Source organism: Accipiter gentilis, chromosome 5 (assembly GCF_929443795.1).
Source record: "Accipiter gentilis chromosome 5, bAccGen1.1, whole genome shotgun sequence".
Lineage (NCBI taxonomy): Eukaryota > Metazoa > Chordata > Aves > Accipitriformes > Accipitridae > Astur > Astur gentilis.
Window position 1 is genome coordinate 37,109,671 of NC_064884.1, and position 21,739 is coordinate 37,131,409.

Here is a 21,739-nt window from a genome sequence, read left to right on the forward strand (position 1 = left end):
GTCTTTACTGTGCAGGTGATGGAACACTGGCACAGGCTGCCCAGGGAGGCTGTGGAATCCCCATCGATGGGACACAGCCCTGAGCAACCTGCTGAAGCTGACCCTGCTCTGAGCTGGGGCTTTGGACTAGCTGATCTCCAGAGGTGCCTTCCCACCTCAGCTATTGTCTTCTGTTTGACTGGCTTGCATGAAAGGCACTGTGTATTTTATTCTTTCAAAATACCAGCACTTGAAACCAAACCAGTCAACTACACACTCGTGTTTTGTAGTATGACAGTAAATTGACAGTTTTCAGAAGTGCAGGTGGTAATTGGATACCAGACATGAGTCACACATGATGCGACACAGCCATGGCTGAACAGACAGTGGTGCAACGGGGAAGCTGGGCTGCCCATGGGGCTGCCCTCGGGTCTCCTGGCTGCCGAGACGGGAGGAAAGCAGGGTTCTCTCACAGGCAGATAGCTGTGCAGTGAACAGCCCAGAAAGGGAGACTGTCACGCTCCACTGTTAGTCTGTGAATGGAAATGCATGCCACTGGGACAAGTGAAGGGTTTCACACATAGAAAAGAAAAAAAACATCTCTGACATTTGAACGGCCATGAGCTAGGGAAGACGAGAGGAAGATCCAACATTTAGCCTGCAGTCTGGGATTGTAACATAATAGTAAGCATGCATTAAGACTTTAACCAGGAGGGATAGAAACAGCACCTGGGTATGGACAAAGCATAAGTAAGAGCAGCTGTTATAGCAACCACAGAGCACATTGAGGATTTCATCCAGTTTGAGAAATGCCACTGCCTGGACACCGAGAAATACCTAGTTCAGCAGTTCAGTTTGGTTGGTTTGTTTTTCCCTTCTCCTTTGCTCCCTGGTGGAAGCTGCCACTGCCCTTCTGTCCTCATTTCACCCTACAGCCCTCAGCACCCTGGAGAAGGTGGGGTGCAAGGAGAAGGGACTGCTCATGTTTGCCAAGCCCGTGGAAGCAAAGTGGAGTACGTGCAGGGGTGCCTCAGTGGTTTTTCCCTGCACTGCCTGCCTCCTCTCCTCAACCCTCCTGGAGCCTTAGTGCATACCCTGGTGATACCATCATGTTTAAGGATTTATTCTGCTGTTGTTTTAAATACAACTATACTAAGGGAAACTTAAAGGGTTTTTTACTACAAGGAAGGGGAGAAAGGGAGATCGAGCAGGAATTGTGCCTAACTTAGTCAGCTGTGAGAGTTTAAGCCCATTCTGAGAAGAGCAGGAGAGAAAAGCTATCAGCTGAGGCATTCCTGCACTGCTCCATGGCAAACTGCAGAAGGTAACTGAGCTCCTGCCATCTTTCTGCCCATCATGACCCACCAGCCAAAAGTTGCAGGAGGTTGCTGAGGACCTGCTCTGCCTGCCAGAGTGGTGGGACCCAGGGAGGGCTGAGCTAACACAAATCGACAGAGCCAACAATGGAATCTCTTTCCTAGAACACTTTTTAAGCTCCAAGAAAACCCCCATCTCGACACATAGTACCACTTCCCTCAGCAAAAAACTTAGCTCAGCAGAGGATTTTCACCTCTTCTCTCACACCTCAGGATTTCTTCTCATGTTATCTGGGGCTTGTACCACACACCAAGTGCAATAAGCAGCACAACAGGTAGGGGTACAAAAATGTCCCACATATACTCTGCTGTAGACCTGAGTTATATAGGGTATACATTGAAATGAATATTTGTACAATTAAAGCTTATATGAATGGTAGAAATTGCCATTTAGGGCATATCTTATGTACTATTAAGGAGAGGAAACAAGCAAGTAACAAAAAAAAAAAAAACACCAAACAAAAAATACCCCCAAAACCAACCAGTTTTAGGCACCAGGCTGAAAGGCCAGATTGTCTGGCAGCTCCACCAACAGGCACAATCAACACAGGCAGAATCCTACACACGGTTTGTATCCTCCTGCTGTTGTAAAACTTACTGTAACAATGCTGGTTTGTGGTCTCCTCACCTTCCACTCATCTCAGCCTATGGGCATCGACAGCCTTGCTGCCCAGATCACATTGTGCTTCGACCCTTTGGTCCATATTCTGCACTTGGACACTGTCAAGTCACCAAGGACTTACACACAGTTTGTACTGTGATCCACAGAAACAGGTTTTCTAATAGCACTGTGGACATACTGTATAGCAGACATACAACAGCTCCTGCAGAATCAAAGCTGGCTCATTACTACTTATGCGTGGTTCAAATGAAATACTTCTCTTGCCTGTAACTGATACTTAACTGCTGGCTCCACGCCATAAGCCCAGATGCCATTACGCTTTTAGCATTAGACATGTAAGAGCTACTTCTTCATTTAAAAGCCAAGAGAAGCCCTCTCATCTTTTGCATACAGAAGCAACAATCTCCTTTTAACTGCTGTTGACAGCTCTATAATAAAATACTTCTAGAGCATGAAGGTTGTCCTCTTCAACACAAATTACCAAAACATGAAAGGCAACCTAACGCTGGGTTCTTTGGAGTCAAATGAGATTGGGGAAGCAGAAGGAGGCAAAAAAGAAGCGGCTGCCAAATACAAATACTGACACTGACAGACTTGCCAATTGCTTTAACACTAAATATCAGCCCCAAGTTTTAAATAGCAGTTGTAAGCTAAGTACGTAAATCTCTTGCCATGTGGCTGTCCTGTGAAACTAAAGCCAGTTTTCAGAAGAGACTTTTGTCCCTCAAACTGCTTGAGCATTTAACCTCTGGAGCAAGCAGGGACCGCCTTGTGTTGGTTCAAGTAGTATCACAAAGGGCTCCTGGTCCCAGACTGGTAGTTAGATATTAGCACAATGCAATGATTGTTATGAGTATAAATAGCCAAACTGCTGCACAGCAAAGCAAGAGGGGATGGCTCAGCATTCTCAGCATAAAGAGGAGACATTGTTTATTTAGGGCTGAAAGTGTTTGAGCTGAACCAGCAGAGCTATATATACATTGGTTATTCATTCCTTGGATCTGAGAGTTAGGGTCTGAGGTATTACAGTGCTTTCACTTCAGCTTGACCGCGCTGGGGCATTTCTTTTACCATGCTTTCCACCTTTCCAGTTACTTACAAGCCAGTAGGTGTTTTACTGGAGACCACAATTAGCAGAGACTGTCCAAAAGACAAATGATACTCTAGAAAAAAAGCAGAGGGTACCAGGTAGAAGGACCTCCTAGTTTCTCTGCTCTTTCCCATCACTGAAGGGTTATGCACATCTTGTGCTATCTGCACCTATGCTAATAAAGGTGATGTTATCAGGTACTGAAATCTGCCCTTAGAAACAGCAATTGACCTATAATGGGCTATTAGGGACTGCAATAAGCTTCTTGATTCCAGAGTATCAGGTGAGCTGTCAAATTGCCATACCAAAAAATAACGTCCCAAATGCTACCTATGCTGCTTCAGTTAATGAACAGAGGGAAACGGTCTACTAGGAGCAATGTGAAAAGGCAGCTTCATCATCTGATCACAATGGTAAAGAAATCCCTCTGGTTTACAGAAAAAGCTTCCTCTTTAATTGTTAAGCCACCCGGTACCAACTACCACTCACACTGGAAGACAGCAAATCCAGTCCTCCCTGCTTCGCTACAAACTGGATCTGCCAAGCAGACAGTTTCAACTGGCAGCAAGAGTCACAACCTCCAAGGTACATTTGTGTTCATCTACTGCTACGTCCCAGCCATTGCCAAAGTCACTTCTGAGACCTTGCCTAAAGCTGGAGGCAGAACTGCAACATAAAATACTGGTTGCTCCTCTGTCAGAAGACAGCTGCATCCCTCCCAGGACATTCATGACATAGATACACCTCTCAGAATAAAAAGCACAGTTTTGGGAGAACAGCCCTGCTACAGAAACTCAGCTATTGGCTACAACAACGCAACAGCTTTAGCTGCAGTTGAGATGCTTCCACAGAATGAGGCCAATGATTCCCAAGTAGCAGTAACATTGCTTTAAAAGAGATACAGACTAAAACATACAAAGGGAACTGTTGCTCTTTTGGCGAGTAAGGACACATCCACTTTTAAGTGACCAGCATAAACCAGCTCTGCTTTTCGTTTGTTTTTACAGAAGGCTGAGCTTCCTTCCACTTCCACAGATTCTCTTCCCTCCACAGCTTCCCAGCGGCTGCTATCTGCTAATAAGTGACAACATCATCTTTCTTTCCGCCTGCTCATCAGCAAGAGGTGGCTGGCTGAGTCTAATCAGGTGACAGCCTCTAGTACAGGCAATGCAGCATCTTCTGCTGCGACTCAAATCCTGGCCAATTACAAGCACTTTGGGTTTGATCACACCAGGTATTCAGAGAGAGAACAGAGCTGTCGCTAAGCTCAGGGGTCTCTGACAGGTTGCAAAGGACTGCAACCTGTACCGTCCCACAAATGTGGTGGATATGTATGGGGCAGCAATGCACATTGCACAGTGTCCCATTAATCTCACCATTCTTAATGTGTTCCTCAGTTGTGCTTTTGCAGCCTGGGACCTCAGGCGTTCATTCTGGCAGCAGACTGCGGCTGTAGTTTTCTGTTAGCTCCAGCATTACAAATAACCTGAGAACAAGTCCTTTGGATTATCACTGCATTCAAAAAAGGACTCACACCATCCTGCTTGTTAATCTTTCCTTGTGGCTAGAAGCAGAAGAAAGCTAAGTGGGAAGTAAGACAGCAAGAAAAAAGAAAAAGAAAAAAAAGGGCTCTTTTGCTGTCCATTCGTAGTAGAATCATAGCTTATTTTCTTCACAGGTTCTTTCCCTCATTTCCTGATAGAGAGAAGACATGACTTAGTTGTAAAGGGCACTAATGGCAAGATGGTATCAGACTTAGGGTGGGGGGTGAAGTGTCACTCAACTAAATTAATAAGGGCTAAATCCAGAAACATGTCTGATGCCACAATGCCAAGCATTAAAGAATCAGCCCTGAGGTTAAAATCCAGAAACCCCAAGTTATGCAGTGAGGCTCCCTGTGGAGGGTACACAAGGAACGAGGCACCTTGGAATGGCACCTGAACAAACAGCCCACTGAGTGGAGAAACTGAATTAAGAGGAAAATCCTGAAGGAAAGATTAGAAATTAAAAAATTTTGCAACAGCTAAGCTTCAGTGCCCCATTAGGCCATTGTTTCACAGCCCAGTACCAAACATAGACTATACCAGCATTTCTTCCAAAGGCAGAACAAATGCCCTCTTGAGCGCTATTGCCAGGGAGGTAGCATTTGCAATGGTGCCATACCTCATCCCGCCCATTGTTGTATATCCATTTTGAACCAGAGCATAGGGGAGACTAATAGACCTTTCTCTGCAACTGAGGGCGATTTGAACCCCGTAACTCCTGTTCCCGAGGAGCACCCCCAACCATAAAGCTCACTCTTCACTCCTATCCTATTCACCAGTCAGAGAAGGGACACACACACACACACACACTACTTGTGCCTTCCAACAAGTAAGGTGGGTGAAAAAAGGTGCTTCTAAGTTGTAGTCACTGCTCCAAGAAATTCTTACACTCTTTACATAAAACACTCCCAGGGTAAAAAGCACCAACAATTTCTCCAGGTGAGGACCAGAGCACAGGATTTCCCTCCCTTTTGCTCTACCTTGCCCACATTAATGTACCAACTCTTATGATGGACCTTATCCTTGCTCTTCTTTTCCTTCCTCTGGCCCAAAGCATCAGGAAGCAAATTTCCTGCGCACATGCACATACACACACACACACAAATTCTTCCTTCTCCAATTATCTTTGTAAGAAGCTCCCACAGTAGCTTACGCAGTGTTTGATTTGGTGAGCACTTTCTGAAAAAGAACATTGTGTGCCTACCATATCAAGCTCTTCACAGATGGGCAAAAGGACATTAGTTAATTCATTTGGATCAGACTAGCATGGGGCCTGCTCAAGATTCAGACTTCTGAGAATGCAAAGAAATATGTGCTAGGAACAACTTCCTAGGTGGAAAGCAAAGATGCGCTTCTAGATGCACTTCTGAGACAAGAAAACATTTCATGTTTCCCCATTTTCTCTGTTGTTATTTTGAACATGGCTTTTTAAGCTAACTCCACTATCTCTGCATCCAAGTTTACTCAGAGCCAGAGGGACTGTGAAGTTCTGTTTCTTTCTCAAAGGGTGATAGTAATATACACGGATGTTAAGGTGATGAAGCCATAAATATATCTGATGGTCAGTGCAGCCATAGAAAATACTTGCTTTATAAATATATGACTTATTCTGGAAGGGAACTTATTCTTCAAACAGGCACCCAATATGCCAAAAAAGCACAGACACCCAAATAGGATGTAATTTGCCAAACTGACCTTGTTCCTGCTTCCATAAAGGACACCAAATGAGAACTCCCTCCCTTTCTGTGGGCTGGCTGCTTGTTTTGTTTTCATTCCTCCTCTTAAATAACATACCAGTTTAAACACAAACCAAGGCAGTTCAGAACTACCACAGGAACTGTAGGCATCACCTGTGATATTCTGTCAAGAGTAGATGGCCACAACAGGCTGTCCGTAAATCACAAGTTCACGCATTTCCAGTGGATGACATATCAGACTATGATTAGATGAAAAAATTCTCAACAGAATAAATTATCCTTAAGCATCTATTCTAGGCATTCAAAGTGCAACCCAGTAACACACCACACAAGAAAAGAAACCTTTTGTAGGCAACCCACTGGCAAGTTACTGTTCTGACTTCTGCAGAAACAGAAAATTTTGTATGCAGCTCTTACAAAAAAAATAATACAACTATACAAAAATAAACAAGCAAACAAACAAGAATCTATTTAACCGGTTCCAAGCTAAAGTGGATATAGTTTCAGATGGTCTGCTGAATTCACAAGTCATGTTTATATTTAGTAAGCCTCAATAAATCTTTCTGTTTCAGAAAACTTACCCATTACAATGACAAATGCAAAACTAGCCAGTGTCAGTGATGATCCACTGTTGATCATGTTGATGAGCAGCTTGAATAAAGGATATAGCAGCAATAAGGCCCAGAAAAGCCAGTTCAAAAGTGTCCATGGTCGTCGCGGTGGTACTATAGGGACTGCTGGGTAGGTTCCTGTTCGGTAGTATTCTTCCTGGAATGCATCCTAGTAGAACAAAGGAGGGCAACAATTAAATCCCCATCTGCCAATAAAACTAGCCATTCCTGACTTTGATGTTCCTCTTTCTGCAGGCTTGTAACCATGGGGGAAGATCAAAGACCAAGTCATGGCTGGAAAGCTTGTACTTTGAAGTCAATGAACACCCAGTCCAAAACAAAAGAGCTTACATTGATGTGCGTATCCTTTCTTTCTCCTACACATAAAAGCCTGAAAAATGGCATGCCTGGAGAGTATAACAAGCCCAGTAAAACAAGAAGGGTGAGGAGTCATACAATCCTGAACATCCTGCAAAAGCCGCAGCCACTGGCCAAATACTGCTGGTAAGCTATAGAAGCATTTGGGCTACATGTTCAGCAGCAGACCCTCTGTTCCCTAAAGTTTTCTCCAACTACTGCTCTAAAACGGCATCCATGGCCCTGTCAGAAAAGGTGAGTAGACACCGACTTGTCCCATACTCCAAAGAACACCACCCCCTCCTGTCTGCTTTGTCCCATAGATGCAGTCTTGTTCATCTTGTTCCCATGAAGCTTACGGAAGGAAGTTTGGGTGCTGAACCTCTCTACTGACAGTTGAGCATGCAAACAGTTTAGAATCTCTCACTGGTTTTGACAAAAGGACTCCCTTTTAGTATAATATGAGGAAGACAGTGGGGTGGGGTTTGGTTTTTTTTTTGTTTGTGGTGTGTGTTTTTTAAAGCATAGAAGACGTAGAATTCAGCACCTTCCTCTAGAGCCCATATGGATGAACGGCATTGCCTTTAGCGATGTGATCAACCCAAGACATCAAAGTGGGTGGGGGAAAAAACCCGTTGCTAGTGGTTCAAAAGCAAAGATTATTAATCTGTGTTGTCACATAAAACTGCTTAATTAATAAAGTCAGCATTAGACTGACATAAAAAAGGAACCTCAATTTAGTCAGAATGAAGTACTAAATTTCTTCAAAGGAATACTTCATGACTGTTTCCAAAAATTCTGGCAAAGCCAAGATTGACCTTATCAACCACCCCAAGATTATTTCTACTATGCTATGATTTTACATTTACTTACCCTCCAGTTGACACAGACAATTCTTTACTTATTTAATGGCAACTTGAGCAATTACAGGCTGCTAACATTTTATCTATTTCAAAGGGAACATTCCGCTTTTAAGAGACTACACAGTAATTAAAGCATTGCACTCTCTTTATTGAGATTAGAAAAATTATGACCGTTTTGCACGTGCGAGCTAGATTGTACTGGGATCACTATGGCCAATTAATTAGCTGTCTTCAACAAATTACACAGTGTATGAAGTTTTCTTTGCAGTGCCTCGAGGATTTTGGTTTATGACTGGTTTAACACTACTAATCATCAGTAAATTGAATTCTACTATATACAATTAGGTTTCTAAATACAGGTATTACCCAGAAAAGTTAAGAATTTCTGACTATTATTGGTATCACCATTAGGGGGCCTACTACTACAGAGAGCAAGACAGACTCACTTAAAACAAGCACAGCAGTTGTCTCTTTGTTGGCTCTGCACGTTATTAGGGGCAGCAAAACCGCTGACCACATCTCACCAAGAAGTTTGAGACAGATGGAAGAAATACACAATGGGCAAAACAAGGTTAATGCCATCACCTCCACTACACGTTTTACACCACTATGGGGAACAGCTCTTCAATTCAGTTACAATTCCTTACCCTTAAAAACATTCACATTCCTTGCAGAAGAGAGATCTGTGGGTTGATCTGTCTTCTAAGCCTTTGCAAGGGTGCCTGTGTACCCATCAACAGCTTAAGTCAGCATTTAAACCCATGATGTACCTTAAAATTTCCCTTAACCATCTCGCCCACATTAAGTTCCTTCCATTCCCCTGCATACAGAGCCTATTTTCAGTTTGTAATAAATCCCACCTACCCAAGTATCATATTTGGACATAGAAACATGCTCCCTCTAATGCCCCCCCCAAATATGAGTTACTTCAGACAATGGGGTGGGTAATGCAGTGGGGGGAAATCAGGAAACATCCCTCATTTTCTGAGAGGCTAACTGGATTCTTACCCACTGCTCCCACCAGGGAGGTCTGACTGCAGAGGTATGCCACTGCCCTTTCATGAGGAAGCCCACAAAGAATGAGCGTCCAAAAATACATCCTTTGTTCCCAAACACTGGAGTTCTGTACACTTCCCCTCTTCAGTTATGCTCTGCTAATTCCCTGGGGCATTTCAGCATATATTTTCATGCCCTGTTTTCCATGCTTCTCATACAAGTGAGAAGAGTTAGAAGCTCACTTTCTTTTTAATGGAAATTAAGATTCTCAAGCAAAACTTATATTTCAGGCACTGAGGCTCTAAGGAGGTGAAAAAAGAAAACAAACATGCAAGGGCTAGCAGAGTTGTGATATTATACAGTACTTCTTGAGACCAGGCACTAGGGTGCTCAACCTGGTCGTTGTTAAAGTCAAAGGCAGTCTTTCTAGCAATGGCAGTTTAAAAAAAAGAAAAGAGAAGAAAAGAAACAAAAAAAAGAAAAGCCAATGTGCAACACAAATCGCATCTCTGTTATAATTTGGCATTAACAGTGCTGGCCAGCCATGGAAAGACAAAATTCACCCCAGGTGAGGAAGAAGCACGTGGACATGGTACTCACTCTAAGCCTGGAAAACAAAGGAGAACACTGTCCGATTTAGAATAGCACAGTGCCACTGTGTATCTGGCAAGGCCCTGTTCATTGCATTTGCAGCAGTGGCTAAACCAGAAAATTAAGTGATAAGTAGCAAGAACATAAACACACCAGATTCCCAGAGAGCAGTATCTCAGACTGAGGTACATGCAACTGAGATCAGGCAATGAGGTAACATCAACAGAGCAAGCTTTTCTCAAAGACTCTTATTTCTTTACTAATGACAATTAAAAAAAAAAAAGAGAGAAAAAAAAAAGTCATGTCCCTTCATGTCCACTAACTGCTGATCTCATTACTCATTCAAACAGCTTTGTGGCCCTGATCATCACGAGTGCATGGCACTCCAGCCTTGACCTCAGTACCTGTGACACTCCCCACCTACTACATCATACTACTAGAGCATAATTCATCACCCAGTATGCAAGTCTTGAGAAGGTACGGCAAAATTATGAAAATCACTGAGAATAAACAACGGCACATGCAACCATAATGCAACATAAAATAGGGGCTTTGTTTTTCGGTAGTGTGCATACCTTGTCTTACTTTGAAACAGAAAGTGGAGTGCTACAAGCAAAATAAACAAAAAAGGGGATGAATGCCTATCTTGCAATGAATTACTGCCCTTTGAATACAGGTTTTTTTTTTCATTTTATCATAAATGTTTACTGACTCTGAAGACATTAATCTGAAACAGACCTCATTTTTTGAAACAACGCCTGGGTGGCAATGCTCCCTGTTATCCAACCTAAGAACCAATTATGTTTTTAAAGATGCAGGGCAGAAAGGTGAAACAGAATTGCATTTTTACTCTGCAGGTGGGCTTTCATCATCTCAGAACTCTTGAAGAAGGTGTCCCCACTCCATATTCTCCCAGTGTGATTTTACAGAGACATGGGCTTGTGTAAACCAGGAATGACTGCGATGAAGTAATAGTTTCACTAATACAAAACAGCTGAAGGAAGAGGAACATGCTGCCACCTTCAGAAAAAAAACAAAACCACCACCAAAGAAAGAAACAAAAAAAACAACCAAAAAAATGCCACACAACCAGAAGAGTTTTAATGGAAATAGAATCTGAACATGCATTCCTTCCTCCTATACTTAAACAGGAAACTATGGATTTAACCAACCAGCAAATTAAGTTGTTATGAAGAAAGCAGGATAGATGTATGCTCTGTTTGCACTAGAAACAACTGAGCATTCGTGAAAGAGGGAATAACAGAAAAAAGTTCAAGTGAATTACTTTAAACTATGTAATAACAGATTCGGGAAAAAATCATCACATTTTCATTTGATTTATGTTCTTGTCTTGCAAATGTCTAAACAGTTCTTAGGAACATGAAACAGGGTTACAGATAAAGTCATAGTAGCAGAAGGTGGACTTTCGCAATCCCTGCAGAGAGCACGGGCCCACGGGTAACATAATGCCTTTCTGCAGAAAGGTGTTAGGGGCCATGTCTGAATTAGGTGTTAGTGGCACAATTTGCAAGAAGGGAGATCAGAGACAAAGCTAGTAGATCTACAACTGAGGTCTCAACACACATTTACTTTTCATATTCCTGTAAGCAAGCCGCTTAGCGGGGCTGTTAATTAAACCAGAGACAGTCATGGTTTGAGGCCGAGAAAGACTAGAACATAGTCAATACAGAAACGGTAACGTGGTGTTCTCAGTGGAGTACAACAAATAACACAGCAGAATTTTGCTGCCCCAATGAGAGGAAACCAGAGCGTAGCTATACTCTATTACTTCAGAATCCAAAGCACTGCTGTATTCCAGCCTGAATACATAAGTCAGATCAATTTATTGGAGCAAACTGAGCTGCTAGGCCCTCATGTTTTGCATACCTATGACTCCCACTGATTGAAATGGGACCGCTGCCTCTATCCAAAGAGCGCATTCCCCCAACCATTATCTCCTATGTTCATAAAAACAAAACCCATGAGAAACAGATTTTGAAAGTCTGAAGGATGCATATGAAAGTATTCTGAGGAGAAAAAAAATAAAAAACAAATGCACAGTCATTATTATTCTGCCTCCATCCTATGTAATTAGCAATCTTAAATACACACCTTCTATGCACACAATGTGAAAGCAATTTATCAGCCTGTCCTATTAATATTAGATCTTTGCCTTGCTAAAAAAAGACAGGGTAAAACAAGGGACAAAAATTCTAATACACTAAAGCAAAATATACTTCAATTAGCCCACGAACTACTTCTTGATTTAGGAAGTGCCTTTAAGGGGAAGAAGTCCATCTACCAACCAGGAGGTAGTTGTGTTTTTCATATCCTTATGCAACTTTCTAAAGAAGAGTTCTAAAACTACTCTATCGAGGCTTGCTCAAGTTTTCTTCCTGTTGCTCTAAGTACAAAATAAAGGCAATCATGACTGACAGCACAAGACCAGTTTGTGTCTGAAGAAGCAGAGCACTTATCCTGAAAAACAAACCAACCAACCAACCCCAAGCCCCCAAAGCAGGACCACTATGCATACACACTGTAAAGGTCTACTAGCAGTATAAATAACTGAGCACGAAGTGGCTCACAGGTGCTGTCTAGACAAAAAAAACCAACCTTTTCTTGATACAGTTTGTGGAGCCAGTTAGAACATTCCTGCTCATCTTCTGGGACTTCCTCTAGCGGAATCCGCCTGCCAATGGTAAACAAGAGAAATTGAACAATATTAAATACTTCAGCTCCCGTGAACAGCACTTACATTATACAGAACTATACAGATAGATTATCCATCTGACAGGAGACTCACTACTTTTTCCACCTTTTTTAAATTTGTGGTAACAGCTCCCAGATCAGCAAAGTACAGTTTGCTTCTAGAGCCACCTTCAGTTTTTAGATTTATCTGAAATTTAGAAATTAAGATTTCTGAAATAGTAATGCATTATATTTGAGCTCACTAGAGCCACTTTCTAGATTAAGGTTTACAGTTTTCTGGTTCCAAACAAAGGTTTTAAATTAATTAATTTCTTACCCCACCTATGGAGTTCACGGCTGTATTTAATCAGCGAGGCAGCAGAGAGAAAAAACGACCTATTCTCCTTATATCTAGGATAAAGCACTCTAGTATTTTTCAGGCAACATTTCCAATTCCTGTATTTTTTGTTACGTGCAGGTTGGTTGGATAATTTCCAGCAAAATGGCTCCTATCACTGAAAAACCCTCTCTTGACAAAACAGAGTTTTCATCACATTACATGAATTTTGGTCAATAATCCTGTGACACAAAAAAATCTCCTTGTCATCCTCATTTAGGTATGCTAATAGCAATCCGTAATAAATTTATTTTTTTCAATATAGCATATAGTTTAATTAATATCCATTAAAAGCAACATCAAATTAACTTTCTTCAGCACAGGAGAGAGCACTTTTCACAGTCGGGACACTCCTGTTTACAGTTAATAAATTAAGAGGTGCAACACTACCGTTTTGTTCGTTTATTTAAGAAAGTCATCAAATGACAAACATTAGAAGTCAACAGAATTTAAGCAGAGACAAACAAGGCCATCCAAATTTTACAAACTTCTACCGAGTGCAAGACCTACAGCACATCAATAAGCAAATATGGAAGATTTTGAAGAACATCTGTAATGGTCCCCAATTAATTGCCAAAACAAATTTTGCCATGAGGTTTACCCTGCTTGCAATAGCTTTTCAGGAAGCTTAAAAGGACAGAAGGGCAACCAGCTAGCCCGAGTCATGAAAAGCAATTTCCACGCTCTGCTAGATTGACTGGCAGCAGGCTGGAAGGGTGTAAAGGGAGACACAGCAAGATGCACACCTCTACAGTGCATTCCTATGCCTCTAGGAATGGCCCACATAGTTAGGGCCAGCTCCTCCTCCATGAACACTAGCCAGCCAGGCCATGTACACCAAACACAAGGCCACTAGGCTGAGCTACCCATGAGAGCCAAGTAGGAATGCAAACTCAGGTTGCAGCCATGAGGAATCAAGAGAAAGTTTCTTTTTACCCTTGGGCAAAAACAGTTCTGAAGAAATATTTTTTCAAACAGGCAGAAAAGGGAAGGTAAGAAGAAAAGGTCACCCTACTCCACTTCATGTCAGTACCCAAGATAACCCCTTTATAGGTATAATTGGCTGGTCCAGTTGGTTTATGATGAACTCTTGATCACTCGTGGCATCACTTCTAGGCTCCTATGCTCCAACCTTAAACCATCACACGCCCTGGAGTGCCTGCAGCATAGGTGCTGCTGGTAGAGCCTGGCCTGGGAATAAGGGCCTTGGAATTGGCCCATTCCCGTTAAGACTATGGGAAGCCATTGGGGCATTCATCACTTATAGAAACACTAATGTTACAGAATCCAGGTAACTTTTTTCATTAAACAACCCCCTTTTTGGTAGGGAGGGAGTGGCAGTCAAATACATCAACAACCACACCAAACAGAGATGGGAACAGTCCTGAGCCTGGCCTCCACGTGAGTGGAAATTATTGTGCCAGAGAGAGGTATAAAGCTACTCCATCTGAAAACTTAGTAGATGTTTGGTATTCTGGCCAAATGACTGAAAAGAGGTCCCAGTGTGGAGCTGACAAATAGACACACAAATGAATAAAAAAATAACAAATAAAAAATCCTGTTGACCTTTATAGAATCCCCACATATTTCTAGTCAGAGAACTTTAAAAGAAAGTCTTCCAATGCCATATGAGTTTTTATCTGCAGTTCTGTGAAGCCAGTTTGGTAGAGATTTGCTGTCCATTACCTGCTTGAAAGTATTTCCTTATTTGTGCAATTGTGATTGCAACTACACAGTCCTGTATGCCAAAAAGGAATTAAAATATGGATTACTTGCCTTACATATAAATCTGCATGATATTTCTTTCCATTTAGAACTCCCAGCAATGTTGGATTCTCATTATTTCTAAAATTGAGGGTAGAATCATAGACTGCAGAAACTATAAGAAGAGAAACAGGTTATGTGATTACTGTAGTAATAGAATGGAAATAAGTCATTCTTTCTCAGACAAGGAGCATATTTAATACGAAGTCATCAGCAATAGCACCGTAGTTTGAGCTGTCACCAAGGTAAAGATGATGACGGAATATTCAACATGCAGGTTTTAAGAAGCAAAATAACCAGTGACCCTTTCAGGAACTACACCAGCAGAACGAAAAGGTTTGCTCTCCACCCTTGTCTCCTTCCCCATCAGGTGCAGAATGTTGAGCACTGGAAACACAGTTACAGTTTCTGACAATTAATATACCTAGGACATCCTAGGAGTCAAATGGTTGAAAACCTATTAGCTTTCTCAGCTCACTGTGAATGACACAACTCCCCCGCAAATCTGGGTAAATAAGCAGGCAGATGCACACTTTATAAACAATAAGCAACACATACAGTTTGACTAAGAATGGGTAAAGTGTGTGAGAGACATCCTACAGTAAGAGGGCTTAATGCAACTATGAATCGCTGGGGTTCAAAACAACCTCCCCTTCATGCCCATTATTTGGTAACTGAGGCACTTGCTATAGGGCAAAGGCAGAGGCAGAATAACAGACCATGTCCTGTGTAAGCTGGGCTGCTGCTATGAACACATGCAGCTGTGAGGAATATAACATCAAAGTTCCACAGAACAAAACTGCAGCCAAACTTTGAGCCCTGAGAAAACACTGTTTCTGCAGTTCAGGACTGCGCAGTAACAGAAAAAGTATTTGCAAAGGTCATTTGTAGTTAAACTAAGACAGCATTAACAAGCAGTTTCCATGGAAAAAGTGTTCACTGTTTAAACTACATAAAATGTTTCAAAAAATTTAGTTGAACGTGTCCTTAGAGATGCTATTTTCCTGATGTCACAAAATCACCAGAGAGCAATTAATTTTCCTGACACTGAAAACCAATTGTACATCGTGGTATGAATTCTAAGATCAATGACAGCAATGAAACTTTTTTTTTCTTTTTTGTCACAAGTGTGACTAACATGCACTTCACTTGTAGCTTGCTGTATTTTAGGTTTTCTGCTCTAGAGTTTTGCAATAATGAACACTGTGATGAACCTTTACTGTGAGAGCTCTTGACCCACCTAAGAAAGTCTTTTATTACACAGAACAGATTTGCTTTTGAAGCCTCTCTAGCTACAAGAGTTAAATATGGCTTGGTCATGACATTCAGCCCCCAGAAACTCACTACAACATTTGTTATTGCAAAACAGAATTCACACACAGCGCAGAACAGAACAGCCTAGCTTCAGTGCTGCAAGGAAATCCTGAAAACAGAGGACAAAACCCTGTCGCTGCATACTGACTGTATCCCTTGTTAACAACTCTATGCTCTTCCTACTACAGTTGGGTTTTTAGTCCAAACTCAAAACTACAACACATAAGCCAAAATCTGTTTCAAGCACACTACTCTCCCTTTACAATATAAGTAGGAAATTACTTTTTTTGAATAAATTATCTACCTCCCTTTTTAAGCTTCTTAGTGTAGAAGGATTTTACTAATCTAGTCTAATTTACTAATCCAATGTAATTGAAGGAAGACAAGAGCTCAATTTGATTTATACAGGGTAAGCTTCTTAGTTTATTCTTTAATAGCCTGAGATTACTCTACTGACAATAGGGACGCAATAAAGGAAAGCATGATGTACGCAGCGCTTGTTCTTTTGTCTTTTAGAAGATGTCTACATTTAAGTTATTCATACTAGCACAAAATGATCTGAAGTGAAGGCTGGGAAAGGGAGGGGAAAAGACAGTGGAATTCACTGTACTGCTGGTATGACAGCCACCTTGACACAATCCTTTGATTTAACATTTCATTGCTCTGGTCATCTTGGTCAAAAATCATTCATCCTCTCAAACTTGGTAGCTTGCTCAGGAGGATGACCAGGACCCTCACTAAACTTTGAAAAAAATCCAGGACTGAAGTGCAGCTCATGGGGAAAAAAAGTAATTGCAAAACCCCCAAACACTGTCATAGTGAACCCTATGAGAACATCACCCTGGAATTTATTCTCATGCGTTCCCTCTAAGACAGTAGTTCTCAGCATGCACCATTGGAGGAAAAGGCTGACAACTTGGAGTTATCTACAATCCATCATGAGGCCAATTTTTAAATACAAGTCTTAACTAAATCAAAACAGCTGAAAGGAACTGTCTGATATACAGCCAGGCAATAAAAGTAAGAGTTAAATATATCTTTTGTAATATTTATGACATTTGTTTTTATTGTAAGTAATAGATGACTGTTTTAGAAACAGAGCTGTATTTTCATTTGCTTCCACGAACAATACAGGTAGCAAACTCTACCACCTAACAGCCATTTATTAAGACAGCAAACAGCTTCTAGAAATGAAGTTCCTGGGGGCTGCATGTGTACTACCAAACTGTTAGAGATGGCCACTTGTTATCAGAACAAGTTAAAAAAATATTAAAAGCACTCCTTTAAGAATCAAACTGTGTGCAGAGATCCGAATTTGTGAAAATAAGTCCCTGAAGAGAAAAGAATTCCATTATCACTTACAAAAGAAATGAGTTGGGAGAGAAGGTTCTTCACTTGTTATTTTGTGTGAAAGATATTTTTATCCAAATATATCTGCTTATGCTGACAGATATGGCATCACTGGTATTGAGGCAGTTTCCCATGTATGCACGTTAAATAAACTCCTTCTGAAGCTAAGTTTTTCAAAACAGGTGGACTTGCCAGACTGATGTCACCAATGCCTGTTGCCAACAGGCACAGAACTACTGCACCAGGTAGCTTTAAGAGTTGACAGAAAGTTTTGAAAAGGACCAAGACGTGATGACTGCTATTGTGGGTGAATTACCTCTACAGCCACAGAAACCAGCCGGCCAGCCATCCTACAGTACTACAGCCTCAGACAGGTTGCATCACACCCTTGTCAGAAAGGAGGAATGAAGAACAGAGGAAAAAGAAACTCTGACCTCTGTCACACCCAGCTTGGAACTGGATCCAAACATTTGGCTTGCCTTCACTGCTCTGTCATGCTGCAGCTTTCTCCCTTAGCAAGGCACTGCAGCCAGGCCCACCACCCCTTGTGGAAGAGCAGAAAGAGCATTAGCCTAAGTGGCAGGCCCCAAAACGGGCTCAGGCAGCTCAGCACCAGTCTCTCACTTTCAGAGACATGCAGGGATACCGCACTGCAGGCTTGGCCACTGACATGAATGTGAATTGTACTGCAAGAGAGACAGGTCAGACTGCAAGAGTCATTCTTGTAGATCATTAGAGATGTCACTGAACTGAAGTTATGAACATCTGCATGCTGCCTTTGCTTCTTCTGCAGACACAGCAGCAATTCAACAGTCACACTGATGCTGTTTGGAACAAACAATTTGAGGCTGTAATAGAGGGATACAGTCACTTGCTGGGCCACATTATAAGGCAGAGCATAGCAATGAGACTCAGGGCTCACTGATTTACAGTGAACAAGTCAAATAGTATTATTTACCAGTGTAAATATTAAAAAGAAAAAAAATGGCCAAATTGCTACAGAGGCTATACCTCTGCATATATTGACACCTACGATAACATGATACTGCTTACAACATGTGTACCAAATGTCAGTGCAGATGAAGTGATAAACGGTCAAATCCTATCAATATTCATGCAAGAAAGGAATAATTTCTAGACAGAACTTACATTTCTAGATTATGGACTGTCAAAACCAGACTTCCGTCACGTTCTCTATTTAAAAAACATTTATGGACTTCCTTGTTACCTGTACATATTAATGTTACAAGGAACTCTAAAAATAAGAAATTGTTTACAAAGGCCTTTCAAACGCTCTTCACATGTACCCCTTGTCTCTATAGGAGAGTAACATACAGTAACCCAGACAGTTAACGCTTATTATCTCCCTCTCATTTCAAAAAGTGACAAGGCAAGTAAAGCAACATACCCAGAAGAATTTGCAACACTGATCTGGGTTCATCAGCTGTTTCCCTCAGAGGTTTTTTGGTTGGGGTTTTAAGCTATACTGTTTCAACAAAAACTATCTATGAGAAGTTATGACTCTCTGCGCTTCTTGAACCCTCTCAGGGAAATATTACCTTCATATTAGCCTTACCCTGTTTGATCTAGCAAGTCACAGCTTCTGAATTAAGGGAGTGACACACACTTCCCTAAGTATACAAATAATCCAGCAATCTCAGTCTTCTTTTTCTAAAGGTATTTCAGATATTTAGGATCCTAACAAGTGTTACTGTAGTGTGTCATATGAATGCCTAAAACTTTTTATAAAAGTCACTTGGATTCCCTAAAATTATTTCCTTTTGAAACATTTTCCCACAAATCAGCTACTTGTCCACAATCATACTACGTTTTGCTCGCTTTACACAGAGTAGTGAAAAGAACAATATCACCACCAAAATAACCTGTCCCTGATTCCCAGCTCAGGGCATTGGAGGTCACAGAGTTTTGACTCAGCTCTTCTTCAGTGCCTCAAGTGTACCACCCCCCACCCTCAGCAAAACAGCTGCCTTTATACAAAAGGGAAGGTTACACTGTGCCCTTAAGGGAGTTGCAAATACTTACTATTACATATCAGAAGAGATCCAAGCTATGCTATCCATTTTGGGGGTGGGAAGTTGTGGATGCCTGACAAGCTACAACAGTGATACCATCTACCTGACTTGCAAGAGGATATGTAGAAGAAACATGACAGATAGCAAGAGAGCTGACTGCCAAGCTTTTTTTACAGCAGTTATCCCAGATCTGCCACATGAAAACACGTCTTCAAAGACAAAAGAAGTTTTGACATTAACTTCAGTCAGGCTAGAACATTTTCTTCTAAACCACCAACCACTTTGTCTTTCTTACATATCAGCCTTCTAACAACACAGATTTCTACCAAACCCCAAAGACACTGTAGCACTATGGCTACTTAGCACTGTCTTTCCTTTGCTCATGAAGTACACAGCAGAAGACTTTGATGGATTGTATTAGTCACAGAAAATCACTTCAAAGGCATGTGTGCCATATTCTCACTGATGTCACTTTAAAGTTGGCAAATGCAAGTAACCAGAAATAACAGGGAGGGGGGAGTTCAGAACAACATTAACTAAGAAAAACTTACTCATGTTCCGTAATGTAGAAATAATTTATTTATAAATTTCACCTACATGTATCTTCAGCCAATGCCTGCTGACCTTCCTCAGCTCCACTAAAGAGTACATCTATACAGAAATTTAAAGCAGAATATTTTTTATTTAAAACTGGTGTTATTTGAGGCAGATATTTACCACAGGATTTAAGACACACTGCCTCAGATTCTCTAGTGATGTATTTGCTTCATTTAGAATAGGATTTCTTAGTAAATACTAAATATTATCCTTTGGCAACAGGTACGAAACATGCAACTTCAGATACCCCGATACAGACTCACAGTAACAGAAAATTAAACATACAAACAAAAAAATAACAAGGTTGCCCCAGCACTTTGTTAGTAAAACCTAATCTTTAATTTTCACAGGCTAGTGGAAGGAAGGTCAGAAAGGATCCCAGGGCTTTTCTGCCAGGACACATGCTACAGGCAAAAGAGCGTGGCAAAGTGACAACAGTTAGACAAAATAACCATTTAGCATTGTTCCTTGTGACTTTCCTTACCTACATTTCTCAAACACTGCACGGTGACAGCAAATCCTTTTGTTCGTGGCAGTAGGTGATACTTCAGCTTGGGCAGACCTTTGGCTTCAGCTACCTGCATACTAATCTCGTGCTTTTGTTCTGTGAACCTTGTGCCCTCGCAATGAATCAGGAACTAAAACCAAGAGAGAACTACAGTTAGACAGCAGCTCATGTCTTGTACATCTGCCTGACCAGAGGCCTGTCTAACTCCCACCAACACTGCCCAAATGATCACTGTTAGCAGGAACAGGTGTGGCCACATACACTTTTAGGTAATTTAATTGCCCTGGAGTCAAATAAACCCTACCCCAAAAAGCCAAAACCAAGCCCTCTCAATTGCCCCCACCCATCCAACTTGGCATCCTCTGGTTTGAAATCTAGCCTTCAGGCTTTAACATCTGCTCTGCTACCTGCTATCAGAATGACTTGATTTCTCTAAATGAGTCACTCCATCTCTAATGAGATGTTAGAAAACACTCAAAACATACCTCCTGTTGCAAATCTCTCCCTGATAGTGAGGTGTTTGAGTGTCATGTTATCTAAAACCTGGTAAGTGTCTAAACCAAACATGTTTCTAGGAAATGCTTCAGTGCCTAGCTTGCTTCCCCTCACTCCAACCCGCTTGCTTTCACTGTGGCATGAGGACCACTGACAACTGCAGACAGTAACTTTGACACCAATGACTGAGCTGGTAACAGATGTAAGGCAGTAGATGCAGGAGAACTGAAAGCCTCATCCCCTTATGAACTCTACAGTGGAAGTGCTTAGATACAAATGATTACAATTTTGCCACTGGCAAGCAGAGGAGAGCAGACAGATCTTTGGAGATTTACCACCTGCTCATCTGCTTTCTGCCAAGCCTGAATGCAAACTAACACATCAGAAAGCATTGCCAAATTGCGCAAGTCCTCATAACGCACAGCACAGATTTAGCCAACAAAGACACAGAGACTAAAGAGAACCAGCCAAGCAGCCAGCTTCAGTTCCAGCTCATCTAAGAGCACATTTATTCACATAGCACATGCATAATGTTAAACAGCTAGATGAAACATACAGAAACTGATGAGAAAATCCTTCTAGCCCACTTAGCATGCTCTGTCTGTCCACCTTCCAAGGTGCTACTGCTGTGCCTTTTGACATTATGTCACCATACAAAGGCAAATTAAAACTCCACATTGCAATAACTCCACATGTACATCAACTGTGTCCCTCTTACTACAGGTATAGCTGCTTCTTAGTAATCCCTCCACAGCAGTATATAAAGGTGGCAGTTTGTGCTCACCAATTAGTGCTAAACTGCCTAGGTGTACAGAAAGGTATTCAACACCTTTTAAGAGTCACAGAGCACAGGCAAATCCCTGT

General features: G+C 41.5%; 1 protein-coding gene across 6 annotated transcripts in view; it reads right to left on the reverse strand.

Annotated features, from left to right (window-relative positions):
- AGPAT4 (1-acylglycerol-3-phosphate O-acyltransferase 4) overlaps positions 1-21,739 on the reverse strand; it is a 77,305-nt gene that overhangs the window by 4,645 nt on the left and 50,921 nt on the right. For 5 of the 6 annotated variants that reach the window (XM_049801656.1, XM_049801657.1, XM_049801655.1 and 2 more), the window contains exons 5-8: positions 20,357-20,510; positions 14,591-14,693; positions 12,343-12,418; positions 6,890-7,088 (exon numbers count right to left, since the gene is read on the reverse strand). In XM_049801656.1, coding sequence (XP_049657613.1) covers positions 6,890-7,088; positions 12,343-12,418; positions 14,591-14,693; positions 20,357-20,510 — 532 coding nt within the window. Of the gene's footprint in view, positions 1-6,889; positions 7,089-12,338; positions 12,419-14,590; positions 14,694-20,356; positions 20,511-21,739 lie in introns of those variants that run through there. The other variant, XM_049801660.1, reaches the window with a different exon arrangement.